The sequence below is a fragment of the Scyliorhinus torazame genome, chromosome 1 (genome assembly GCF_047496885.1).
Source record: "Scyliorhinus torazame isolate Kashiwa2021f chromosome 1, sScyTor2.1, whole genome shotgun sequence".
NCBI lineage: Eukaryota > Metazoa > Chordata > Chondrichthyes > Carcharhiniformes > Scyliorhinidae > Scyliorhinus > Scyliorhinus torazame.
The window spans coordinates 410,338,794-410,359,173 of NC_092707.1; the positions used below are offsets into that span (position 1 = coordinate 410,338,794).

The 20,380-nt window shown below is 50.4% G+C and overlaps 1 protein-coding gene across 1 annotated transcript in view; it reads left to right on the forward strand.

The window, feature by feature from the left end:
* The window catches only part of LOC140423219 (uncharacterized), a 107,481-nt gene that overhangs the window by 49,767 nt on the left and 37,334 nt on the right, over positions 1-20,380 (forward strand). The window contains exons 4-5 of the mRNA XM_072507763.1: positions 9,783-10,127; positions 15,789-16,127. Coding sequence (XP_072363864.1) covers positions 9,783-10,127; positions 15,789-16,127 — 684 coding nt within the window. The remainder of the gene's footprint in view (positions 1-9,782; positions 10,128-15,788; positions 16,128-20,380) is intronic.

Genomic DNA, 20,380 nt, shown 5'->3' on the forward strand with positions numbered 1-20,380 from the left:
CTCAGCCATTTCTTTGTTCCTGTTATGAAGTCCCCAGTTTCTCAACATTAGTTTTTATCAATCTTTTTCCCTTTACATACCGACAGAAACTTTTACAGTCAGTTTTTATGTTCTGTGATATGTAATTTCAAATTGTATTTTCCCTTCTTAATCAATCCCTTGGTCTACCTTTGCTGAATCTTAAAATGTTCCCAATCCTCAGGTCTATTGCTTTTTCTTGCTAATTTGTATGCCGTAGAATCTAATAATATATCTTATTTCCCTTGGGAGCCATGGTTTCGCCCCAGTTCCCTTTCTACACTTGTGCCCCTTAGGAATAAAGAACTTTTGAGTTCAGCTATTCGTTCCTTGAATGCTGCCATTGCCTGTCCACTGTCCTTCCTTTCAGTAATGTTTCCCAGTCCGTCACAGCCAGCTCATGCCTCATATCATCATAGTTACCTTTACTGAGGTTCAGGACCCTGGTCTCAAAATTAACTACTTCATTATTCACCTTGATAAAGAATTCCACCACATTATGGTCACTCATCCCCAAGGGTTCTCTCACAACTAGATTGCCAACTACTCCTTTCTCATTGCACAACACCCAGTCCAAGATGGTCTGTTCCCTCGTTGCTTCCTCAACACACTGGTCCAGAAATTCCTCCTCTATTGTACTGTGACTAATTTGAGTCACAAAATCTGTATGTCGATTAAAGTCACCCATAATCACAGATATTCGTTTACCACACGCATCTCTGATTTCCTGTTTAATGCTATTCCCAACATTACCACTGCAGTTTGGTGGTCTGCTTACCACCCAGGCGAATGTTTTTTGGCCCTTAATGTTTCTTAACTCGACCCAGACAGTTTCCACATCGTCTAGACTAATATCTTTCCTCACTATTGTGTCAATATATATTTTAAAAATAAATTTAGAGTACCCAATTCATTTTTTCCAATTAAGGGGCAATTTAGCGTGGTCAATCCACCTAGCCTGCACATCCTTGGGTTGTGGGGGCGAAACCCACGCAAACACGGGGTGAATGTGCAAACTCCACACAGACCCAGAGCCGGGATCGAACCTGGGACCTCGGTGCCGTGAGGCAGCAGTGCTAACCACTGCGCCACAGTGCTGCCCCATCAATATCTTTTTTTTTAAATAAATATTTTATTGAAAATTTTTGGTCAACCAACACAGTACATTGTGCATCCTTTACACAATATTATAACAACACAAATAACAATGACCTATTTTATAAACAGAAAATGAATAAATAAAACTAACCCTAATTGGCAACTGCCTTATCACAAGTAACACTCTCCAAAAATATAATTTAACAATCCAATATATAATTATCTGTCGCAACGACCTATACATATTATACAGTATATATTAACAACCCTGAGAGTCCTTCTGGTTCCTCCCCCCCCCCCCCCCCCCCCCCGATCCTGGGTTGCTGCTGCTGCCTTCTTTTTTCCATTCCATCTATCTTTCTGCGAGGTATTCGACGAACGGTTGCCACCGCCTGGTGAACCCTTGAGCCGACCCCCTTAGAGCGAACTTAATCCGCTCTTGCTTTATAAACCCTGCCATGTCATTTATCCAGGTCTCCACCCCCGGGGGCTTGGCTTCTTTCCACATTAACAATATCCTGCGCCGGGCTACTAGGGACGCAAAGGCCAAAACATCGGCCCCTCTCGCCTCCTGCACTCCCGGCTCTTGTGCAACCCCAAATATAGCCAACCCCCAGCTTGGTTCGACCCGGACCCCCACTACTTTTGAAAGCACCTTTGTCACCCCCATCCAAAATCCCTGTAGTGCCGGGCATGACCAAAACATATGGGTATGATTCGCTGGGCTTCTCGAGCACCTCGCACACCTATCCTCCACCCCAAAAAATTTACTGAGCCGTGCTCCAGTTATATGCGCCCTGTGTAATACCTTAAACTGAATCAGGCTTAGCCTGGCACACGAGGACGACAAGTTTACCCTGCTTAGGGCATCTGCCCACAGCCCCTCCTCGATCTCCTCCCCCAGCTCTTCTTCCCATTTCCCTTTTAGTTCATCTACCATAGTCTCCCCTTAGTCCCTCATTTCCCTATATATATCTGACACCTTACCATCCCCCACGCATGTCTTTGAGATCACTCTGTCCTGCACCTCTTGTGTCGGGAGCTGCGGGAATTCCCTCACCTGTTGCCTCGCAAAAGCCCTCAGTTGCATATACCTGAATGCATTCCCTTGGGGCAACCCATATTTCTCGGTCAGCGCTCCCAGACTCGCGAACTTCCCATCCACAAACAGATCTTTCAGTTGCGTTATTCCTGCTCTTTGCCACATTCCATATCCCCCATCCATTCCCCCCGGGGCAAACCTATGGTTGTTTCTTATCGGGGACCCCCCCAAGGCTCCAGTCTTTCCCCTATGCCGTCTCCACTGTCCCCAAATCTTCAGTGTAGCCACCACCACCGGGCTTGTGGTGTAGTTCCTCGGTGAGAATGGCAATGGGGCTGTCACCATAGCCTGTAGGCTAGTCCCCCTACAGGACGCCCTCTCTAATCTCTTCCACGCCGCTCCCTCCTCCTCTCCCATCCACTTACTCACCATTGAAATATTAGCGGCCCAATAATACTCACTTAGGCTCGGGAGTGCCAGCCCCCCCCTATCCCTGCTACGCTGTAAGAATCCCTTCCTCACTCTCGGGGTCTTCCCGGCCCACACAAAACCCATGATGCTCTTTTCAATCCTTTTAAAGAAAGCCTTCGTGATCACCACCGGGAGGCACTGAAACACAAAGAGGAATCTCGGGAGGACCACCATCTTAACCGCCTGCACCCTCCCTGCCAGTGACAGGGATACCATATCCCATCTCTTGAAATCCTCCTCCATTTGTTCCACCAACCGCGTTAAATTTAACCTATGCAATATGCCCCAATTCTTGGCTATCTGGATCCCCAGGTAACGAAAGTCCCTTGTTACCTTCAACGGTAGGTCCTCTATTTCTCTACTCTGCTCCCCTGGATGCACCACAAACAACTCACTTTTCCCCATGTTCAATTTATACCCTGAAAAATCCCCAAACACCCCAAGTATCCGCATTATTTCTGGCATCCCCTCCACCGGGTCTGCCACGTATAGTAGCAAATCGTCCGCATACAAAGATACCCGGTGTTCTTCTCCTCCTCTAAGTACTCCCCTCCACTTCTTGGAACCCCTCAACGCTATCGCCAGGGGCTCAATCGCCAGTGCAAACAATAATGGGGACAGAGGGCATCCCTGCCTTGTCCCTCTATGGAGCCGAAAATATGCAGATCCCCGTCCATTCATGACCACGCTCGCCATCGGGGCCCTATACAACAGCTGCACCCATCTAACATACCCCTCTCCAAAACCAAATCTCCTCAACACCTCCCACAAATAATCCCACTCCACTCTATCAAATGCTTTCTCGGCATCCATCGCCACTACTATCTCCGGTTCCCCCTCTGGTGGGGCCATCATCATTACCCCTAACAGCCTCCGTATATTCGTGTTCAGCTGTCTCCCCTTCACAAACCCAGTTTGGTCCTCGTGGACCACCCCTGGGACACATTCCTCTATTCTCATTGCCATTATTTTGGCCAGGATCTTGGCATCTACATTTAGGAGGGAAATAGGTCTATAGGACCCGCATTGTAGCGGGTCCTTTTCCTTCTTTAAGAGAAGCGATATCGTTGCTTCAGACATAGTCGGGGGCAGTTGTCCCCTTTCCTTTGCCTCATTAAAGGTCCTCGTCAATACCGGGGCGAGCAAGTCCACATATTTTCTATAGAATTCGACTGGGAATCCATCCGGTCCCGGGGCCTTTCCCGCCTGCATGCTCCTAATTCCTTTCACCACTTCTTCTACCTCGATCTATGCTTCCAGTCCCACCCTTTCCTGCTCTTCCACCTTGGGAAATTCCAGCCGATCCAAGAAGCCCATCATTCTCTCCCTCCCATCCGGGGGTTGAGCTTCATATAATTTTTTATAAAATGTCTTGAACACTCCATTCACTCTCTCCGCTCCCCGCTCCATCTCTCCTTCCTCATCCCTCACTCACCCTATTTCCCTCGCTGCTCCCCTTTTCCTCAATTGGTGTGCCAGCAACCTGCTCGCCTTCTCCCCATATTCGTACTGTACATCCTGTGCCTTCCTCCATTGTGCCTCTGCAGTGCCCGTAGTCAGCAAGTCAAATTCTACATGTAGCCTTTGCCTTTCCCTGTACAGTCCCTCCTCCGGTGCTTCCGCATATTGTCTGTCCACCCTCAAAAGTTCTTGCAGCAACCGCTCCCGTTCCTTACTCTCCTGCTTCCCTTTATGTGCCCTTATTGATATCAGCTCCCCTCTAACCACCGCCTTCAACGCCTCCCAGACCACTCCCACCTGGACCTCCACATTATCATTGAGTTCCAAGTACTTTTCAATGCACCCCCTCACCCTTAGACACACCCTCTCATCTGCCATTAGTCCCATGTCCATTCTCCAGGGTGGGCGCCCTCCTGTTTCCTCCCCTATCTCCAAGTCTACCCAGTGTGGAGCGTGATCCGAAATGGCTATAGCCGTATACTCCGTTCCCCTCACCTTCAGGATCAACGCCCTTCCCAGCACAAAAAAGTCTATTGGCGAGTAGACTTTATGGACATAGGAGAAAAACGAGAACTCCTTACTCCTAGGTCTGCTAAATCTCCACGGGTCTACACCTCCCATCTGCTCCATAAAATCTTTAAGTACCTTGGCTGCTGCCGGCCTCCTTCCAGTCCTGGACTTCGACCTATCCAGCCCTGGTTCCAACACCGTATTAAAATCTCCCCCCATTATCAGCTTTCCCATCTCTAGGTCCGGAATGCGTCCTAGCATCCGCCTCATAAAATTGGCATCATCCCAGTTTGGGGCATATACGTTTACCAAAACCACTGTCTCCCCCTGTAGTTTGCCACTCACCATCACGTATCTGCCCCCGTTATCCGCCACTATAGTCTTTGCCTCGAACATTACCCGCTTCCCCACTAATATAGCCACCCCCCTGTTTTTCGCATCTAGCCCCGAATGGAACACCTGCCCCACCCATCCTTTGCGTAGCCTAACCTGGTCTATCAGTTTCAGGTGCGTTTCCTGTAACATAACCACATCTGCCTTAAGTTTCTTAAGGTGTGCGAGTACCCGTGCCCTCTTTATCGGCCCGTTCAGCCCTCTCACGTTCCACGTGATCAGCCGGGTTGGGGGGCTTCCTACCCCCCCCCCCCCCCCCCCCCCCCCCCGTGTCGATTAGCCATCCCCTTTTTCCAGCTCCTCACCCGGTTCCCACGCAGCTGTATCTCCCCCAGGCGGTGCCCCCCCCGCCCATCCCCTCCCATACCAGCTCCCCCCTCTCCCCAGCAGCAGCAACCCAGTAATTCCCCCCTCCCACCCGCCCCCCCGCTAGATCCCCCGCTAGCGTAATTACTCCCCCCATGTTGCTCCCAGAAGTCAGCAAACTCTGGCCGACCTCGGCCTCCCCACGTGACCTCGGCTCGCACCGTGCGACGCCCTCTCCTTCCTGCTTCTCTATTCCCGCCATGATTATCACAGCGCGGGAACCAAGCCCGCGCTTCTCCCTTGGCCCCGCCCCCAATGGCCAACGCCCGATCTCCTCCACCTCCCCTCCTCCCCCCATCACCACCTGTGGAAGAGAGAAAAGTTACCACATCGCAGGATTAGTACATAAAACTCCTCTTTCCCCCCTTTTTAACCCCCTCTTCGCCCCCCACATTCGCCCCACCACTTTGTTCAAACGTTCTTTTTAATAACCCGCTCATTCCAGTTTTTCTTCCACAATAAAAGTCCACGCTTCATCCGCCGTCTCAAAGTAGTGGTGCCTCCCTCGATATGTGACCCACAGTCTTGCCGGTTGCAGCATTCCATATTTTATCTTCTTTTTATGAAGCACCGCCTTGGCCCGATTAATGCTCGCCCTCCTTCTCGCCACCTCCGCACTCCAGTCTTGATAAACGCGGATCACCGCGTTCTCCCATTTACTGCTCCGAGTTTTCTTTGCCCATCTAAGGACCATTTCTCTATCCTTAAAACGGAGGAATCTCACCACTATGGCTCTGGGAATTTCTCCTGCTCTCGGTCCTCGCGCCATCACTCGGTATGCTCCCTCCACCTCCAACGGACCCGCCGGGGCCTCCGCTCCCATTAACGAGTGCAGCATCGTGCTCACATATGCCCCGACGTCCGCTCCCTCCGCACCTTCAGGAAGACCAAGAATCCTCAGGTTGTTCCTCCTTGCGTTGTTCTCCAGTGCCTCCAACCTTTCCACACATCGTTTCTGATGTGCCTCATGCGTCTCCGTCTTCACCACCAGGCCCTGTATGTCGTCCTCATTCTCGGCTGTCTTTGCCTTCACGACCCGAAGCTCCCGCTCCTGGGTCTTTTGTTCCTCCTTTAGCCCTTCGATCGCCTGTAGTATCGGGGCCAACAGCTCTTTCTTCATTTCCTTTTTGAGCTCTTCCACACAGCATTTCAAGAACTCTTGTTGTTCAGGGCCCCATGTTAAACTACCACCTTCCGACACCATCTTGGTTTTTGCTTGCCTTCCTTGCCGCTATTCTAAAGAATCCACCGCAATCCGGCCACCTTCCTCTCCTTTTTTCATCCGTATCCAGGGGGGATTCCCTTCTGGTTTACCGCACAGTGTTTTTAGCCGTCAAAATTGCCGTTGGGGCTCCTATCAAGAGCCCAAAAGTCCGTTTCACCGGGAGCTGCCGAAACGTGCGACTCAGCTGGTCATCGCCGCACCCGGAAGTCCATCAATATCTTTTTTAACCAACAATGCAACTGCAGCACCATTTCCGTCCTTCCTGAAAACTGAATAGCTTCAATGTTTAGTTCCCATCCTTAGTCACCTTGGAGCCATGTCTCCGTAATCCCAACTATATCATATCCCTTTACATCAATCTGCACAACTAATTCATCCATTATTTCAAATGATCTGCACGTTTCGGTAAAAAACCTGAAGGTTAGTCCTTTTAACGTTCCTTGTTCCATCCCTACAATTGTTTACAGCGTCATTATCAGACAAAGGGCCTTGATTTCTCTGCCTATCACTTTTCTTATTTTCCTTCCTGTCGCATCTTCAGAGGTACGATGGTCTGCTCTATGAGGGAGGGTGTGGAGGTGTGAACAGCGTTGTACCTCTCCTCAGATCGGGTCTGAGGGTGATGCACCAGAGTCATCAGCCAATGTTAAAGTGGGCAGCCCTGAACCCCCAGCAACCATCGCAGCAGATGTTGTGGATCCAGTTGCTATGGTGATGGACATTCCCACCCTGCCCCATCCCCTCCTCCCCACCCGCTCTTGCACAAACCTCCTTCCTCATTGCCCCACTTGTCTCCTCAGCAACACCCTCACCACGCACCGCACCTCCGGGGGAACGTAGGGCCATTGGAGTGGATGGTCCATGGGTCCCGCAGCACATTCTGTCCAGAAAGGCCAGCTCTGCTTGGAGCTGAAGGGCACAAACTAGTGGCCCCAGCAGAGAGGTGCTGAGTGTAACAGGAGTGACGCAGCGCTATGGTCGGCAGGATCTGTGTGTTACTCACCTCAACATCTCGAGTGAACTGAGGTCCATCTCGTTCATGCTTCTCTTTTTCAATCGGGTTCGAGTCCGACATGATTTCCCGCTGGTGTGATGCACGATAGGAAGGCCTGATGGGATATTGACGAGCTGCTGTTAAATTGAATATTCATGAGATGCAAATGGTTGCAAATTGCAATCACACCACCAGGCAGCAGGATAACTGAGCCACGAATAATCCGCCTTCAGGGGAATTACAAACTTTTTTATACCCGGGGGTTTCCGGCTTTTCCTCTCCTGCTGGATTCTCTGCTCCCTCCCGTCACCAAACTCTCCCCGGTTGGGATGGGAGAGGGATCATAGAATCCCTACAGTGCAGAAGGAGGCCATTCGGCCCATTGAGTCTGCAGTGACAGAGCACTGCAGCCAGGCTCACTCCCCTGTCCTATCCCCGTCCTATCCCGGTATCCCCGCACATGGCCAAACCACCTAACCTGCACATCTCTGGACTGTGGGAGGAACCCGGAGCTCCCGGAGGAAACCCACGCAGACACGGGGAGAATGTACAAACTCCGCACAGACAGGCACCTGAGGCCAGAATTGAACCCGGGTCCCTGGAGCTGTGAAGCAGCAGTGCTAACCACTGTACCACCCAACACCTTCCAGGGAGATCCATTGACTCACTCACTACCTGAGCTGTATTTCCCTCAATTTGCCTCTCCTGGGACCACCACTGGCTCCGTGCCCTTTACCAATATTAAAAATATTCAGTTGGAGGGACAGGGTTTGGCTCCCTCAGGTTTATTTCCAGTCTCTCTCAGTTGCCCCCACTCCCATGCCCTCTGTGTTGAAGATGGCAGTAGCAGCTGGTAAAGATCCTGGGCGTCATTCTCCGACCCCTCGCCGGGTCGGAGAATGGCCGTTGGCCGCCGTGAATCCCGCCCCCGCCGAAGTCTCCGCTCCCGGAGATTGGGCGGGGGCGGGAATCCGGCTGCGCCGGTTGGCGGGATCCCCCGCTGGATTCTCCGGCCCGGATGGGGCCAAGTCCCGCCCAGGAATTGCCTGTCCCGCCGGCGTAAATCAAACCTGGTATTTACTGGCGGGACCAGGCGGCATGGGCGGGCTCCGGGGTCCTGGGGGGGGGGGCGCGGGGCGATCTGACCCCAGGGGGTGCCCCCACGGTGGCCTGGCCCGCGATCGGGGCCCACCGAACCGCGGGCGGGCCTGTGCCGTGGGGGCACTCTTTCCCTTCCGCCTCCGCCACGGCCTCCACCATGGCGGAGGCGGAAGAGACTCTCCCCACTGCGCATGCGCGGGAAACTGACAGCGGCCGCTGACGCTCCCGCGCATGCGCCGCATTTCCGCGCCAGCTGGCGGGGCAACAAACGCCATTTCCGCCAGCTGGCGGGGCGGAAATCCCTCCGGCGTCGGCCTAGCCCCTCAATGTTGGGGCTAGGCCGCCAAAGATGTGGAGACTTCCGCACCTTTTTGCCGGCGCGATGCCCGTCTAATTGGCGCCGACTTTGGCGCCAGTCGGCGGGCATCCCGCCGTTGGGGGAGAATTTCGCCCCCTGTACCTGAGGAATGGAGGGATAGAGACACCATTCTCCCAATCTGACCCCCCCGGACCCTAACCTGGGGAGAGGCCTCAGTTTTCACAAACCCAATAGGCTGTGGCTCTGTTGATCCGTGGGGCGGTCCTGTCCCTTTAAATGTCTGACTGCCTCTTCGAATGTTGCAGACACTTCCCATTCTAATTCCCAAACCTACTTCCTATTGTGAGAAACACTCTCCCACTATTGGTTCAGTAAAGATAACTCCAATCTCCATGGACTGCAGCAGTTCAAGAAGGCAGCTCACCACCGCCTCCTTCAGGGCAATTAGGGATGGGTAATAAAAGCTGGCCTAGCCAGCGACACCCACATGCCAGGAATTCATTTAGACACTAACTGGGAGAGGTCAGTGTGTTTGAGAGAGCTGTTCCACAGTGTGAGAACAATATTGCATTTCACAATTATATCAACACATCTGTACTGCTGAGATCAGCACAGAGTAACCCCCAGGATAGAAATCATTCACAAACTAACACAACTAGATCAGTCACAGAAGCTGTTTCCTCTCTTTAACACAGAACTTCTACCGCCTGGACTGTCCCTTTAAATACTCACAGGAAACTTTCAGCTCAGAATTTAACTCACTGATTTTGTTTTTCTCTCAAAGGTGCGACTGATCCAGTCCTTATCCAGTCTCCGAGTCTGGAACGTGTCCCAGAGGGTCAGACTGCACGGTTCCAGTGCACCATGCAGAAATACGCAGTGAAATACACAAATGTTTATTGGTACCGGGAGCGTCCAGGGAAACAGAGGGAGAGCATTTTAACACATTATGCATATAATGACATAGACCGGTCTCCAGGTTTCTCTGAGCGTTTCCTGCCTTCCAGACACATCGACTCCAACAGATACATCCTGACAATCAGCAATATACAGCCCAGTGACACTGCCGTCTATTACTGCTCAGTGTGGGGAAGGGTCTATGGGAGTGGAAGCCGGCTGAATGTAACCAGTGAGTAGAGTTTTCATTCCAATTACCCACAGCAATAGCCTCTTCCAGATGAGTGAATTGGAGATGAGTTTGTGATGATGAAGAGCTAGGAGGTGATGTAAAGTGATCTTACTGATGGGTTCACTGTGGGGAAGAAGCTGAGCTCAGCTTCAGCAATTCCCCAAAGTTCCACATCTCTGGCTTTATCCTGAGGGGGTGTCTGGGGAGGTTAGTGCCGTGTGGCTGTTTACTGAGCTGCAGAGAAACTTTGTCTGAGCCGAGTCCGAATGTTGGACAGACATTTGGAGAGTGTGGAAAGAACATTGGGATCAATGGGGGAGGTGGAGAGACTGATCTGAGTGATGGTGTAGATGGGAATGTTGACCAGGTTTCTGAGGGTGAAATGAGGATGAGGAGGGAGCCAGGGATGGTGCCCTGGGGACACAGCAGAGGCGATCATTCAGACACTGGAGGAGAAATCCTTTGGTGCTGATATAATGTGGATGATGTGAGCAGCAGGAGTGGGACCGTGAGAGAGCAGTGCCAGGGGCTGGAATGTGGATCGGAGACTTTTAAACAGGAACCTGTGCTCAGTGGTGTTAAACAGAGTGGAGAGGTGAACGATTCTGAGGAGGGATAGACAGTGGCCATCACATTCACACAGATATCAGTTATAATGTTGATCAGTGGAGTGCCAGTGTTGTGGGTGAGAGTGAAGACTGATTGCAGGATCAGGAGCTGGGAGTGGGCAGGAGGTGGCTCCCAATTGCAAGCAGCAAGAGTCAGTCGAATGGATGGTTTGATTGTGGAGACAAAGAAATGTCTCCGTTGCTGAGAATGTGTGTGTGAAATGAGCATGGATTGTGTGGGGAGGAGTGGACAGACGGTCAGATCTAAGCACAGCTGTCTTTTCACATCCAGTCATGAATGATGGTGGGGAGTTGTGACGGTCCCGAATCAGACCCCAAATTTGTTAGGATCCCGGACAGGAAACCCCAAACAATTTACAATTCATAAAACTGTGAGGAAAGGATATTTCACCCCAGGAGTGGTGAGTCTGACCAATAGGCATCTTTTATTGTAAAGCAAACTTTAATTTAAACACAGAATTAACCACATTGTAAGTGTGGTAGTCTGTGTAGAGGTATTACGGTACCTGGTAATGCTGGAACACCATTGGTAGATATTGTATGTTTCCTATTGGTCAAGCTGTATGGTAGCTCCGCCCTGCAAGGCGGGGTATAAGAGCCCGAGCCGCCCCAGCAGCTCAGGTACAGAGTGAAGGCTGCTGGGAAACATCTAGCTTATTAAAGCCTTCAGTTGGACTACAACCTTGCTTTAGTGGTCATTAATCGTGCATCAGTGAGTGATTGTAAAGTTACCACAGTCCCAGATGACCACAGGCTGCTTTCCCTTTGAGGGGGAGAGCTGACTGGTGGTGATTTAACCCGAGGGTCACCACACCTCAGGCGAGGGGCAGGGTTGAGAAGGCGGGGCCTTCATGAATAACCTCAGACTGTACGGGAATTGAACCCACGCTGCTGGCCTCGTTCTGCATCACAAACCAGCTGTCTGGCCCATTGAGCTAACCCGCCCCTTTAACCACATTGACAGCAAAGAAATAACTTTACATTTATCAGTGCAACAGTTCACAAATAAAAGGAAAAAAACTTACCTCGTGCTCTACTCCTACCAATATATATATTCCAAATAAGCAACCCACTACAGTTCAAAATCCACTCATAAATAAAGTTGACAATCAGGGTTACTCCATGTTCTCTGTGCAGACATTTGGCGAGAGAGGCCCTTTCAGGAACAACCTGAAAATCGTTCTGTCTTGTCAGACTCAAATCCTCTGACAAAACTGCGAAAACCACTGGCAGACCTGGCTCCTCCCATTAATTACATAATCTGTATCCCAATGTGATGTCCCATGACCTGCCCAGCGAGGACTAAACACTATCCCTCACCAATTATCTACACTCCAGTGACCGTCCAAAAACAGAAACTATATCCCATTGGCCATCTCTCTGTAAACAAATAAATGGTTAAATTCAACGGTGACCTCACATTGACTACTCCTTAATCGCAGCTTTAAGAACAAAGAAAAGTACAGCACAGGACCGGCTCCTTCAGCTCCAAGCCTGCGCCGCCCATATTGCCCATCTAACTGAAAACCTTCTAGACTTCCGGTGTACTTATCCCTCTATTCCCATCCTATTATGGATTTGTCAAACGTCACTTTCGTAGCTGCGTTCACCATCTCCTCTGACAGCGAGTTCCAGGCACCCGCTACCCTCTGTGTAATAAAACTTCCCTTGCACATGTCCTCGAAACTTTGCCCCTTGCACCTTAAACTTGTGTCCCCCAGTAATTGACTCTCCCATCCTGGGACAAAGCTTTTGCCTGTCTACTATGTCCATGCCCCTCATAATTTTGGAGACTTTTATCAGCTTGCACTTCAACCTCCGCCGCTCGAGTGAGAATAAACCATGTTTCTCCAACCTCTCCTCATAGTTAATGCCCTCCATACCAGGCAACATCCTGGTAAAGCTCTGCTATACCCTCTCCAAACCCTCCACATCCTTCTGGTAGTGTGATGACCAGAATTAAACACTGTATTCCAAGTGGCCTAACTAAGGTTCTATACAACTAAAGCATGACGTGCCAATTTTTATGCTCAATTGCTTGACCGATGAAGGCAAGCATTCCATATGTCTTCGTGACAACCTTCTCCACCTGTTTTGCCACTTCCACTGACCTGTGTACCTGTACACCCAGATCCCTCTGCCTGTCAATATTCTTAAGGATTCTGGCATTTACTGTATATTTCCCAAATATTTTAGACCTTCCAAAAAGCATAACCTCACATTTAGCCGGATTATAGTCAATCTGCCATCTCTCTGCGCAAGTCTCCAAACGATCTATATCCTGCCGTATCCTCTGTCAGTCCTCATCGCTATCCACAATTCCACCAACCTTTATGTCATCTGCAAACTTATTAACACTGACCTCCAAACAGCAAAGGTCCTCAGCAGGTACCCCTTCACCCTGGGGTGTCCCTCGAAGATGTTGGGGATGTCTGACTGTCCCAGGATGCAGCTGTCGTGCACACTCCCGGGGAAGTGTGCACACACGAGCACGATCTCCATGTGGTGGTCGCTCACAAGTTGGAGGTTCAGAGAGTGGAATCCCTTTTTGTTGGTGAAGGGAACTCCGTGGTACCCCGGTGTGTGCAAGTGAACATGTGTGCGATCTATTCCCCCCTGGATCTGGGGCATCCCAGCGATGCCCCCCCCCCCGCCCCGTACAGCTGAGGCAGCCGTGGGGCCGTGACCTTGGCTCTGGCAGCTCTCCCAGATCAACCATGATTTTCCTCAATGTTGGGAACTGAATCCTGATTGGAGAACGGGGTACACTCAGTTTGGGGGTGAGGTTGGGAGGGGGTTTGGTGGCGTGAGGGGTGAGGTGGGGGGGTGAGGTGCGGGTGGTGGGGTGCTGACTGTACACAGCAGCAGAATGATTGTGAGGATTCAGTGTCAGGGAAAGGTGATCATTCCGAGGGAAGCAGTGAGCAGGATGGGGTGGGGATTAGGGATTTTCCGGCAACATTTCTGCTGCACCGGAGCACAGAGCAGAGAAGCAGAGGAGCTGGAATGTGAGAGGAGGGATTGGGAGATGTGTGGCTCCATGAGTGGGGACAGGGTGTGGGGAGAGCCTGAGACTGGGAGGTGTAATCAGGAGCTGCCGTCCATCCAGATGCACATCACTCTGCTCACTGACGTTGCTATTCCTCTTCACATTCCCAGCGGCATTCCTGTTGTTCCCTCAGTTCCTATTTCTATTATTTGGTCTCTATCTTTTTTGGTCCATGACCCTTAATTTGAGCAGAAGTAAGGAACACAAGGGTGGGGGTGCTAGATATTACATAGATATTCCATAATAGTTAACCAGTTGTATTTGTTGCTTATTTAATTATCGTAATTTTTAATAAGAAATTAATTGTGTTTAAATTTACAAACCTGGTGACTGTAATTATTGGGCAGCTGAAGACCTCGGGTATTGTAAAATAAAAGTTAACATCAACCATGTTGTGACTCCGGGTCAAGTGGGGCTGGAATTGATCGCGCACTGGCCCAGGGAGTTGTAACAATATGTTTCAACTAATTGACATTTAATTCAGACAATTTTAACCGTGAGCTGATGTGTGACTCATTTACACTTGCTCAAAGCGAGACAGAGACCGGCTGTCTGCAAACAAAAGGAATATGTTCAAGCCGTGCTCCTTTCTTTCAATTCAACAGGAGCTTTGGGAGCCTCTAATTCGGGGTAATTCTCCATGGCAACGTTTCAGCCAATCAGAGTTGACTATCTTTTTTAATAATCTTTATTGTCACAAATAGGCTTACATTAGCACTGTAATGAAGTTACTGTAAAAAGCCCCTAGTTGCCACATTCCGGCGCCTGTTCGAGTACACAGAGGGAGAATTCAGAATGTTCAAATTATCTAACAAAACGTATTTCGGGACTTGTGAGAGGAACCCGGAGCGCCCGGAGGAAATCCACGCAGACACGGGGAGAATGTGCAGACTCCGACAGACAGTGACCCAAGCCGGGAATCGAACCAGGGACCCGAGAACAGTGAAGCAACAGTGCCAACCACTGCTCTACAGTGCCGCCCATTGGCACCATTTCCACTGTAGAATAAATTGTGATTCTTTGAAATTTAACATTCCTGTGTTTTTCTCGATGAGTACAAAATGAAAAACTTCAACAATGTGTCTCTTTTTGACAAGATTCAATCCTAAACAAACAAGCAACTGATTTTTAATTTACTCACACAAATATATTTTGCTTTATTTGAATGAATCAGTCCATCGTTTCAGTCTTAGAATCTGGGGCGAAATTCTCCCCCAGCGGCGCGATGTCCGCCAACTGGCGCCAAAAACGGCGCCAATCAGACGGGCATCGCGCCGGCCCAAAGGTGCGGAATGCTCTGCATCTTTGGGGGCCGAGCCCCAACATTGAGGGGCTAGGCCGGCGCCGGAGGGATTTCCGCCCCGCCAGCTGGCGGAAACGGCCTTTGTTGCCCCGCCAGCTGGCACGGAAATGCAGCGCATGCGCGGGAGCGTCAGCGGCCGCCGACAGTTTCCCGCGCATGTGCAGTGGGGAGAGTCTCTTCCGCCTCCGCCATGGTGGAGGCCGTGGAGGAGGCGGAAGGAAAAGTGTGCCCCCATGGCACAGGCCTGCCTGCGGATCGGTGGGCCCCGATCGTGGGCCAGGCCACCGTGGGGGCACCCCTCGGGGTCAGATCGCCTCGCACTCCCCCCAGGACCCCGGAGCCCACCCACGCCGCCTGGTCCCGCCGGTAAATACCAGCTTTAATTTACGCCGGCGGGACAGGAAATTTCTGGGCGGGACTTCGGCCCATCCGGGCCGGAGAATTGAGCGGGAGGTCCCGCCAATCATCGCGGCCCAAATCCCTCCCCCGCCCAATCTCCGGTACCGGAGACTTCGGCGGGGGCGGGGGCGGGATTCACGGCGGCGAACGGCCATTCTCCGACCCGGCAGGGGGTCGGAGAATGACGCCCCTGGTTCTCGCTTTTTAACACCGAACATTCCCTTTAAACACTTTGGAACCTTCAGACTCGTGTTTAACTTGTTGATATTTTTCTCTAAAAGGTGCGAATGCTCCAGTCCTTATCCAGTCTCCGAGTCTGGAACGTGTCACAGAGGGTCAGACTGCACGGTTACACTGCACCATGCGGAACGCCGCAGTGACACACACCGATGTTCACCGGGAGAGGCCAGGGAAAGATATGGAGAGGGTTTTAACTCATGATATAAAGAACAACACACGATGGAGTCCAGGTTTCACTGAGCGTTTCCATCCTTCCCGAGACACGTCCAATAAAACCTTCATCCTGACAATCAGCAACGTGCAGCCCAGTGACACTGCCGTCTATTACTGCTCCGTGTGGGGAGATATCAGTGGGAATGGATCACAGCTGAATGTAACCAGTAAGTACAGTTTCCATGATTCTCATGTGGTTTTACTCAGATAGAATCTTCTTGAACTTATCTTCCAGAACTTAAATTCTTTGTCTCCTTTGTTTACTCGGGTTTTTGCCAATGTGGCGCCTCGAGCTGTTTTGTTTTATATTCATACTTTATTGGCAAGATGCCATCCCTAACTGCCCTGGAGAAGGTGGTGGTGAGCTGCCTTCTTGACCCGCTGCACTCCATGTGGTGTAGGTACTGCTGTTAGGGAGGGAGTTCCAGGATTGTGACCCAGCGACAGTGAAGGGACGGCGATACATGTTGTTGCGGCACCCTGGGCCAGCGCACGGTCAGTTCCAGCCCCACAGATCCCAGAGTCCCAACATAAGTGAATTAACCAGTAATTTGTGTATTTTCCTGAGATCTTTGACCCTTGACTTCTCCAATGAGTTACAGGCACCAGATTTGAAAGTAAAACATTAGAACTGTTTATTTATAAAAGGAGTAAAAGATGAACAGATAATGGAAATAATGTAACACTGATCTACTAGTCTAACTATTCCCCAAACACCGCCCCACCCGCCACCCACATGCACACAAGACAGACACACAGGGGAGAAGGGAAAGGATCAAAATGATGGGGATTAAACTGGGTGTGAGATATTTGAGGATCTTTGCTGCTGAGGTTGAGGTCTTTGTAGGCAGTGATCTCTTCAGAATGCGAGGTGTTGAACCATCGGTTGGTTTGGACCCTCAAGCTGGGCCATTCAGGCCCAATTCTCAGGCTGTGGGATCCCCTCTGGGGACAGGCTTCAACTTGTGTTGAGCTGAGCGTTACCCACGGAAGATGCACTTCAAACCTGCTGAGTTTCTGATATGTGGTCAGCTTCAGCAGACTCACCAACAACTTGTCTCAGTTACACAGAATATTAGAGCAGCATTTCCCTGAGGCCTTTGAGAGGCCTGGTACTTTTAATGGGAGAGGAACCGGAAAGATCCCCCTCCCCAGCTCTGTATTCAGGTTTTGAGTACTCACTAACTGCTCTGTGTACCTGAAGGGGGTTCAAGCTGAGATTTGAGAGAGAATCCCCCTCTTCTGGGAGAGAGATTCAAGAGGATTCTGCTCAGCTCTGCAGTTTGGAAAAATCTGGGTTGGCCGGCACCGATTCGTCCTCCAACACGGCCGGAGACTTCTCCGCCCACACTCTCCTTGGCATTCCGTGGGCCACAACAGTTTTACGTGTTTCTGTAACATGGCCAACATGCATTTCCCCCCAGTCTCTAACTGAGACTGGGCAGCACAGTAGCATTGTGGTTAGCACAATTGCTTCCCAGCTCCAGGGTCCCAGGTTTGATTCCCCGCTGGGTCACTGTCTGTGCAGAGTCTGCACATCCTCCCCGTGTCTGCGTGGGTTTCCTCCGGGTGCTCCGGTTTCCTCCCGCAGTCCAAAGATGTGCAGGTTAGGTGGATTGGCCATGAAAAATTGCCCTTTGTGTCCAAAATTGCCTTTAGTGTTGGGTGGTGTTACTGAGTTATGGGGATAGGGTGGAGGTGTTGGCCTTGGGTAGGGTGCTCTTTCAAAGAGCCGGTGCAGACTCGATGGGCCGAATGGCCTCCTTCTGCACTGTAAATTCTATGATAATCTATGAGACAAAATCTGAGGGTTTAATTGAGAAGGAGGTGCTTTTGGTGGTTGAACAGGTTTGAAGTCCCCACCATGGGTGGTTAACAGACTGCCCCTGGTACTTCCCTCCAACTTGATCGACACTCCTTGGCAACTTCTCGATACCTGACTCTGTCTGTCCCTCACCACTCGCTGTGCGAAACTGTCTACATCATACTCTCAGACAGAAAATTCCAGATCCTAACCACCCGCTGTGTGAATCTACCTGCACCACACTCACAGACAGAACATTCCAGATCCTAACCACTTGCTGTGTGAATCTGTCTCCACCACACTCACAGACAGAACATCCCGGTTCCTAACCACTTGCTGTGTGAATCTGCCTCCACCACACTCTCGGACAGTACATTCCGGATCCTAACCACTCGCTGTGTGAATCTGTCTCCACCACACTCTCAGACAGTACATTCCAGATCCTAACCGCTCGCTGTGTGAATCTGTCTCCACCACACTCTCAGACAGAACATTCCAGATCCTAACCACTCGTTTTGTGAATCTGTCTCCACCACTCTCAGACAGAACATAGAACATAGAATGATACAGCGCAGTACAGGCCCTTCGGCCCACGATGTTGCACCGACATGGGAAGTCAAAAAAACAAAAGCCATCTAACCTACACTATGCCACTATCATCCATATGCTTATCCAATAAACTTTTAAATGCCCTCAATGTTGGCGAGTTCACTACTGTTGCAGGCAGGGCATTCCACGGCATCACCACTCTTTGCGTAAAGAACCTACCTCTGACCTCTGTCCTGTATCTATTACCCCTCAGTTTAAGGCTACATCCCCTCGTGCTAGCCATTTCCATCCGCGGGAGAAGGCTCTCACTGTCCACCCTATCTAACCCCCTGATCATTTTGTATGCCTCTATTAAGTATCCTCTTCACCTTCTTCTCTCTAACGAAAACAACCTCAAGTCCATCAGCCTTTCCTCATAAGATTTTCCCTCCATACCAGGCAACATCCTGGTAAATCTCCTCTGCACCCGCTCCAAAGCCTCCACGTCCTTCCTATAATGAGGTGACCAGAACTGTACGCAATAGTCCAAATGCGGCCGTACCAGAGTTTTGTACAGCTGCAACATGACCTCATGACTCTGGAACTCAATCACTCTACCAATAAAGGCCAACGCACCATAGGCCTTCTCCACAACCCTATCAACCTGGGTGGCAAGTTTCAGGGATCTATGTTCATGGACACCGAGATCCCTCTGCTCATCCACACTGCCAAGAACTTTACCATTAGCCAAATATTCCGCATTCCTGTTATTCCTTCCAAAGTGAATCACCTCACACTTCTCTACATTAAACTCCATTTGCCACCTCTCAGCCCAGCTCTGCAGCTTATCTATGTCCCTCTGTAACCTGCAACATCCTTCCGCACTGTCGACAACACCACCGACTTTAGTGTCGTCTGCAAATTTACTCACCCACCCTTATGCACCCTCCTCTAGGTCATTGATAAAAATGACAAATAGCAACGGCCCCAGAACAGATCCTTGTGGTACTCCACTTGTAACTGAACTCCATTCTGAACATTTCCCATCAACCACCACCCTCTGTCTTCTTTCAGCTCGCCAATTTCTGATCCACATCTCTAAATCACCCTCAATCCCCAGCCTCCGTATTTTATGCAATAGCCTACCGTGGGGAAACTTATCAAATGCTTTACTGAAATCCATATACACCACATCAACTGCTCTACCCTCGTCTACCTGTTCAGCCACCTTCTCAAAGAACTCGATAAGGTTTGTGAGGCATGACCTACCCTTCACAAAGCCATGCTGACTATCCCTGATCATATTATTCCCATCTAGATGATTATAAATCTTGTCTCTTATAATCCCCTGCAAGACTTTACCCACAAAAGACGTGAGGCTCACCGGTCTATAGTTGCTGGGGTTGTCTCTGCTCCCCTTCTTGAACAAAGGGACCACATTTGCTATCCTCCAGTCCTCTGGCACTATTCCTGAAGCCAACGATGACATAAAAATCAAAGCCAAAGGCTCAGCAATCTCTTCCCTGGCTTCCCAGAGAATCCTAGGATAAATCCCATCAGGCCCCGGGGACTTATCTATTTTCAGCCTGTCCAGAATTGCCAACACCTCTTCCCTCCGTACCTCAATGCCATCTATTCGAAGAGCCTGGGTCTCAGCATTCTCCTCCACAACATTATCTTTTTCCTGAGTGAATACTGACGAAAGATATTCATTTAGTATCTCGCCTATCTCTTCAGACTCCACACACAACTTCCCATCCCTGTCCTTGACTGGCCCTACTCTTACCCTAGTCATTCTTTTATTCCTGACATTCCTATAGAAAGCTATTGGGTTTTCCTTGATCCTACCTGCCAAATACTTCTCATGTCCCCTCCTTGCTCGCCTTAACTCTCTCTTTAGATCCTTCCTCGCTACCTTGTAACTATTAAGCGCCCCAACTGAAACTTCACACCTCATCTTCACATAGGCCTCCTTCTTCCTCTTAACAAGTGATTCCACTTCTTTGGTAAACAACGGTTCCCTCGCTCGACGCCTTCCTCCCTGCCTGACCGGTACGTATTTATCAAGAACAGGCAGTAGCTGTTCCT